This window comes from Limulus polyphemus, unplaced genomic scaffold (assembly GCF_000517525.1).
Source record: "Limulus polyphemus unplaced genomic scaffold, Limulus_polyphemus-2.1.2 Scaffold347, whole genome shotgun sequence".
In the NCBI taxonomy this organism is placed as follows: domain Eukaryota; kingdom Metazoa; phylum Arthropoda; class Merostomata; order Xiphosura; family Limulidae; genus Limulus; species Limulus polyphemus.
This window is the reverse complement of record NW_013665957.1, coordinates 275,592-283,663: the sequence shown is the minus strand read 5'-3', so window position 1 is coordinate 283,663 and position 8,072 is coordinate 275,592. Positions and strand designations below refer to the sequence as shown.

The window sequence follows — 8,072 nt, the reverse complement described above, 5'->3', positions numbered from 1 at the left end:
AACTATTCGAAAGCGCTCGAGTTTTGGGTCTTATTTTAAGTTTGCAACATATTTAAATATAGATTAGAAAAACAACACATTCAATCTCTTATTGAACTTTACTTAACTATAAGGCATTGTTTATAGACACAATCAAACAAAGAGTGTTTACGCACAAATAAATATTACTTCAACTTTAGCCTCAGTTAGGTATTCGAAATATTTAACGATTGTTTGGAAGATAATTTCTCGTTGTTTATCGCTCAGCATTTTAAAACCAATTATTGTAAATATTTTTTACAAATATTTTGCAATAATCAAAAATAAGATGCAAAGTAAACTAGCGATTTAAATAAGATACAAATTTCTTGTGTGATAGAAAATTTTGTTCCTTTTAGGAAATTTTAACTTAGGTTCCTATATTTCATTGTAGTGTAGAGCAGAGTACATAATATGTTTTAACATGTAAATATTACTACTTAAACCCATGGCTCTTTCTATATGAAATGCATATATCTTCAGAACTAGTACGTTAAATGTGACCAACAATGTATATTTGAAATTCAGTTACATTTGATAACGCATTAGTCTTAAGCACATATAGCTCTTTTGTGAGTGAGCTACACGGTATAACTCATTCTCGACTGAAGAGACAACACCCACACTTGAAGAACAGTCTACACCAAATAAAACTGATATTCAAGAGCAAAGTTATCATTCTAATTTCAAGAGATCCATGCCATATCAAACGCATATTTGATTGAAAAACTGCATTTAACTGCAAATGTATAACTTTCAGTCAAAGAGTGGTCTTTGAAACCGAAATTTGACTGTAAAAACATCGCTCTCACTTGAAGAATAGCCTACACTATATATAAAAATCACTATTGACTACATACTACAAAAATTATACTTTAGAATAAAAAAGCCTTCATTACCACTTGAAAGGCATAATATTGAACATACTTTTGCTAGAAAAGAAATGTTTTTATTTAATAAATAGTCTCCTTCATATGAACCACACATCGATATTACACAAAAAGCATTTTAAATAATACAAACCCAGTTTTGACTTCGAATATTCTTATATGAAGAGTGTTAGTCGCTATTAAATCGCTTCTTAAGTATAAAGATATCACTGTAACTCCGAGTAGTCTACACGATATTCACTTCACTCTTGACAATATATAAATCGAAGATATCACTCTAGCTTTGAGTATTCTACACGATATATACCTTACTCTTGACAGCAAATAATTCAAAGATATCGCTCTAACTTTCAGTAGTCTACACGATATTCATCTTACTCTTGACGGTAAATTAACTGAAGATATCACTAAAACTTTCACTAGTTTACGGACATACACTTTACTCTTGACGGTAAATAAACCGACTACTGAAAGTTATAGTGATATCTTTTACACGACATACACCATACTGTTGACAATAAATAAACCGAAGATATCACTATAACTTTCAGTAGTCTACACGATATACACCATACTGTTGACAATAAATAATTCAAAGATATCACTATAACTTTCAGTAGTCTACACGATATACATTAGTTTAATCATAAGCTCTGGAAATTGCATTGCATTACGAAATCTATCTTAAAAACACCAAAAAGCATGTTCTTTGTTTTCTTTTAAAAATAACTTTATGTTTGAATTATAAATTTCTAATGCACTACCTGATGGAGTAATAGCTGGACTGGCGAGACCGTTTGGAACCTGTGGAAGTTGTGTTGCAGCCATCGGGTTGATGAATCCTCCTTGTGCCGCCGCAGCCATAATGGCAGCTTGTTGCTGCATGAACTAGAATATAATATTTATGATAAATTACTGTTGAAAATCAGTTACAAATCACTTTAAGTCAGTTTCAGTGCTATATGACAAAACATATCAAATAAATCCTTTAACCTAATCAATGTATTTCTCCAAGAATTTTAGTTTTTGTGTTATGGCTGCATCTAGTTTGAAATCTATAGTTTATTTATTAATTTTATATCTATCTTCGAGATTATTTTTATCAAAAGCCGTAAGAGACGCCATGTGGACGTAAATTATTTTTATGAAACTAGATAATCAGGAAAAATAACCAAAAGTAATAACAGTAGCTATTAGTTTTTATAACAAAGTAATTGATATTTTTATCTTATTTTGGTTAGTTCGTGTTTAATATGGTAAATATGTTGTAAGAGCAATGTTGGGCGCCACATTTTTCGTATAAGCGGATCCCAGACGTTCTCGTTTCTCCATGCAAACATTATAAATCAAACCTGAAAAAATGCTGAAAGACCGCATTAGAAATGCTGGTTGTGATTCCCCCAGTGTCTTAGATCTCTTTTTAGAAACATGAGAAATTACCAAAATGAATTAGTTTGTATACTGTCTTTTGTTAGCTTTACGTTGTTCGAGTACACGAATATACCACAAAATCTCTAGTTTTCGCTAGTGTTGAGAATTTGAGTTGAAATTTCTGTAACAAATTTGATTCTTCACTAGGAAAGACATTTTGAGAAAACAAAATATAAAATTTAGGAATAATTCCGTTGGAGCTCTAGTAAATAAGCCTAGTTTCATACGATCAGAGCGACATGTCAGCTAATTTCAGTACAGATGGCCACCTTTCGGTTGTTAAATATCTCTTGTACACGTAATGTCTACTTTGCAAATAGAGTTATATTAAGCAGGCGCTGACTGCAACATCTGTCACTCTACTTAACACATTTTGCAAAACGTTTTTCGAAAATGGAAAGTATAATGGTAACAGAGTAAACTGATTTCCATTGTTTGAATTTAATATATCATAAACACATTAAGGTTCTAAATTCCTGGTAATGGTAACAGAGTAAACTGATTTCCATTGTTTGAATTTAATATATCATAAACACATTAAGGTTCTAAATTCCTGGTAATGGTAACAGAGTAAACTGATTTCCATTGTTTGAATTTAATATATCATAAACACATTAAGGTTCTAAATTCCTGGAAAATTATTGAATTTAGTCGCTATTAGTCTGAGCAGTTCGCGGATTTATATAGAATTCAGTAATGACATACTGTAATTTGAAACTTTCAGAACCGATCGAAATTAGCTCCTAACAATATCGAGTGTGGAACTTTGGAAAACTAGAAGTTTTGAACATAACCACGTTCAACTTGCTTTGGCCACATCATTTTACACTGAACTTCAGTTATGTAAGCTTTAAATGTGGAAAAATAAAATAATTCCACATTATCTATTTCTGTTATAAGATGAATCAAAATCTCGATTTAATCAACGGAAAGCTAATGATAACTTTCTCATTTCCTAGACAACGTTCGAGGGTTTATCGCTTTTCAGCGAATTCCGTTTATTGTTAATTTTTTTAAATATTTTATGAGTTAGAAAATTCTAGTTTATATCTCAAGTTAGAAGACAAAACCTATATGTTTCTTAAATTTTTACATCAATACTCTCTGAACTGATAACTTAAAATCAATGTACTTGATACTGATACATCTACTAGAACCTAAAATTCCACTCAGAACGTACGTTCACTATATCTGAATCACACGTTTCGTATCGTAGCAACGCTATGTTAAGACAAATACTTCAACTTCTGAATCATGTATCTTATATTTGCCTAAAGGAACTCTTCTACCTCCCGCAAGGTAGTTGGTCTCCATATAAGGGGTTAGCACCTGTCAGCAGAACCCTTTCAACTTTATGTAGTGAAACTAAGAAACACTATGCATGAACTTCTATTAGAAATACTTAAATCAGTTAACGATAAAATAAAGTTACTATGATGTAAAATCAAATAAGATTGGATTTCATAGTAGTGACATGGTATGGATGTATGATCCATAGAAAAAGAAAGAACCATCTCCAAAGTTAAGTAAATGTTGGGAAAAGACACTATACTATAGTCAAAAGAACCAGTAAGATGGTTTTTAGAATCCAGAAAGAGTAGTTCTAATTAATGTTGTTTATCATGATTGTCTTTGGAAGTAAGTTAGCAAGAGAACAGCCAAATCGTTAGGTTTCAAGAAGAGTTTGATAAAGGTAGATGAACCTGCAGCATGGCTTGAGGTTCTTGTCAAAATCGCTTTCAATGGATCACCAGTGGATTCTCTAAACCATTTATATGAAGAAAATTCTTTGTAAATTAAACACTAAAAGGTGAAAAAAAACTAATATATCAACAAGAGTCATCTAAAGTGTCATGTAAACAATAAACCATTAATAACACTGTAACACTAGCTTTAAGGATTGAATACGCAATATAATCAGAAAAAGTGATTAACTTGTCTGAGCATCTATTTCACGTAACTGTGTTAAGCGTTTAATAAATAAAACAGCAGAAATCTAGAACAAATACTCATACTTAGTCTGAGTTTTAGAAGTGGAAACTCATCAGTTTCGATATTACATCTCGACTGTGTATAGTTTCCTGTCGTTGTTTAAAGACTGCACAATCAATACAATATGTCGCACAGAATACACTCGCATTAATCTAATTTATATCGTAACATCAGAATTCTGGATAACTGTCTAATCAAAGACACGTGCATTCAATTATTCTGTTGTGTTTGGACAAAATTAAACCCACAGTTTCTCGATAAACAGAATTTAAGCTGCAAACTGAACAGATTAAAGATCCCCTAGCGAGTATTCGATTATATATCCAAGACCCTAGCTTCTAAAACCAAATCTGCACTGTTGATATTTTTAACAATAGTATCTTTAGTATTTCAAGTTACTAGGTTACCAGGTTACTCTAATCTGTAATAATTACAAATGCCATTTTAATAATACTGATAATGATACTGAATAAAGTGTATTCACTTTTAAGAGACCCGTAATTAACGACAGAGTACGTTACGTCTTCACATATCCCGAAATACATTTTAAAAGTCCAATTGACATTATCACCACAGGCGTTTGGTGTCTTCTATATGTTGTTCAATTTTTTGGCACGAAAAAAAATTGCTATTTAGAGGTTTTTACCATAAAAAAAGAGATTCTTTTAAAAGTTTCTTTGATTTAATTAATGTTGTACATTATTGAACATAAAAATACATGCACGATTATTACCATGGATTACGTTTGCTAAATTGGCCAATCTTAAGATCAACAGTGGTGTAATATTTTCAATTATAAATCAGTAGGTTATATTTTCAAGTTATATTCATGAATAAACGTTTTGAGCCTTAAAAAATTCACAAAATACACGGTTAACCTAATACTGAACTATAATTCACTTAATACTTTTCATTATGATATTATGAAATTAGTTTTATAAAAAAAAAAGGTAAAATGGTTCACTAATTTAAATAGTTTTCAATAAAAATAAATATAAATTATTTAAGTATTTTGTGTGTTACAGTGGTATAAAATTACCACTGTATTCTGATGACAATCCAATACACCAAAGTGACACCCTCTAGCAGATATTTAATTAAAAATAGCACTTACACTTTTCAGTCATAAGCTTCTGAAATAAGCAATTCATAATGCTAGCATTATGCAATTTTGGAAATACTTTTGTTACAATTTTAAAATCACATTTCGGTCAATAGCGCTTTAGTTTTACTATTATTGTCTCCTGATAATCTGATAGTTGTCTAGATTCAGGTCCCCGAAATTTCCGATTTTGCTTACCCCATATATTAACTTATACAACTTAAATACACCGTTATGTTGAATCTTCATAAAACCTGTAATGGCCCATATACTCTTAAAAAGTATTCAATGGAAAAATTATTATCTGACCGTAAATTACCACACCCATTTAATTTTAGAACTAATACACCCACATATAGCATACAAGCTTTCAATCAACTTAGACGTTTAATAATAACGCTTTAGGTTTATATTTTTAGTTGACTGAATCATTATTAAGGATTGCATGTATAATCTTGTATTGTAGCCTTCTTCATTTTAAATATTTATTAGTAAAGTTCTGGTATTTTTCTTCGTTTGCCTAATGAAAGTCTGAATATTTTCTGTTATGATTTAATTATCTTAAATCCATTTTATTTAATTTAAAGCACTAGGCTTTGAAAAATGACTGTTTGATTGTTAGATCATTTTGCCTAGACATTTTACACTATTTACGAATGTAAATTTCACCACAGTAATGTAATATAGCTTCCTAACTAGTTTAATAACTAGACAAAGTTCAACATAATATTTTAAAATTTAATGTTTCATACAATATAAAATGTATATTAGAAAGTGCATTACGCTTTATTCAGAACTAATCAAGAGAGAAAATGTAATGAGGAGAAACCATTGTAAAAAACTGCATTACTCTTTAACAGAACGAGTCAAGAGGGAGAGTGTAATGTAGAGTAACTATTCTTTACCAGAACAAATCAAGAGGGAAAATGTAATGTAGAGTAACCATTATAAGAAACTACATTACTCTTTACCAAATGAATCAAGAGGGGAAAATCTAATGTAGAGTAACCATTGCAAGAAACTACATTACTCTTTACCAAATGAATCAAGAGGGAGAATGTAATGTAGAGTAACCATTATAAGAAACTACATTACTACTTTACCAAATGAATCAAGAGGGAGAATGTAATGTAGAGTAACCATTATAAGAAACTACATTACTCTTTACCAAATGAATCAAGAGGGAGAATGTAATGTAGAGTAACCATTGTAAGAAACTACATAATGTAATGTAGAGTAACCATTGTAAGAAACTACATTACTCTTTATTCAATGAATCAAGAGTGAGAATGTAATGTAGGGTAACTATTGTAATGTTATTTCTTCTGATATCCTACTTTCTTATATAGTTTGATTTACATTGCCATATACGTTTCAAATAATACACGCTTTGCAGAACATGTGATCATTACAAAATTTTGATTTCAGAAAGTTTCGGTTTTCCATTAGATAACATTAGATTTTATTTTAAACTAATCATATAGAAGTTTTGTAAGCTGTCCACCATGCATTATTATTCTATATCATAAGAATATAAATAAAGCTCAAACGAACAGTAATAAGGTAAAAGGACGTAAGATAAGGCTGACATTTACATCTTACGTTAACAAAATAAATAGAAACCGTAACATCAGTCCAATTAATTTCAGAACGAGGCACTCCCAATTAAAGAATACCAAAATAATAAGCATCATGTTACAGCTACAATAATGGAATTATGGATTACATATTAGCAATAAGGCCTACAGCTTTTCCTGCTGGGCTTGTATTATTCATTTTTGTCCCATACGTTGCTGTTACTCTAAAACGTCTTTCTCATCAGATTCTTCATTCAGGTTAGGTATGATTTTGGGATTTACACAGTTCGAGCATCCGAACACACCATACCATGTTGACCGCAGCCATAAGTTCCACATTTGCAGCAAGCTTGTTATTTACATGTTGTGAATTCTAGAAGGCTTTTTGGTGTAGATTCATTTGTCATCCATTCTCTTGATATATGTAGTTTCGTCTTCATACCACCCATTTCCGTAAAAGACTGGCAATATGAGCAAATCTTTCCAAATGAAGTTCTGATCCACTGCTTTTCTACAATAGAGCATAAACATGTTTTCCTTAGGAGGATGGTTTGAACTTCTGGCCTGATTTTTTTTTTTTGGGTGGTAGTGGATGTTATATATTAACGCAACCGATTCATTTATTTTCTGAACCATACATGTTAACCAGAAACTTCTTAAGCTGTTTCAAATCTTTATCGGTAAGGATGACAGAGTTTCCAGCATTTTCTAGAAGATCTGGGCATTTACAGAGGGGTTTTACTTGTTTGTTATTAAGAACAAAGCCACACAATGAGGTATCTATACTATGCCCACCGTGGGTATCGAAACCCGATTTTTAGCGATATAAACCCTCAGACTTACCTCTACGCCACCGTGGAGCAGTTACAGAGGACTTTCTTGATCCAGTGTGGAAGCGTACGTATTGAAAAGTCAGACACTATAACAATTGCATGCATATACTATAACTCTAAAAGCATGCAAAATAGAATATAAAGCAGTGGTGAAAAACACGCCAAATTAAACTAACTTTATTAATAAAACAAGAAAACGACGTTTCTGGCAACAGTCCTTCATCAGGTT

General features: G+C 31.1%; 1 protein-coding gene across 9 annotated transcripts in view; it reads right to left on the bottom strand.

The window, feature by feature from the left end:
• LOC106457574 (CUGBP Elav-like family member 4) overlaps positions 1-8,072 on the bottom strand; it is a 257,724-nt gene that overhangs the window by 37,088 nt on the left and 212,564 nt on the right. For all 9 annotated transcript variants that reach the window (XM_022383575.1, XM_022383570.1, XM_022383568.1 and 6 more), the window contains exon 6: positions 1,673-1,796. In XM_022383575.1, the coding sequence (XP_022239283.1) occupies positions 1,673-1,796 (124 nt within the window). The remainder of the gene's footprint in view (positions 1-1,672; positions 1,797-8,072) is intronic.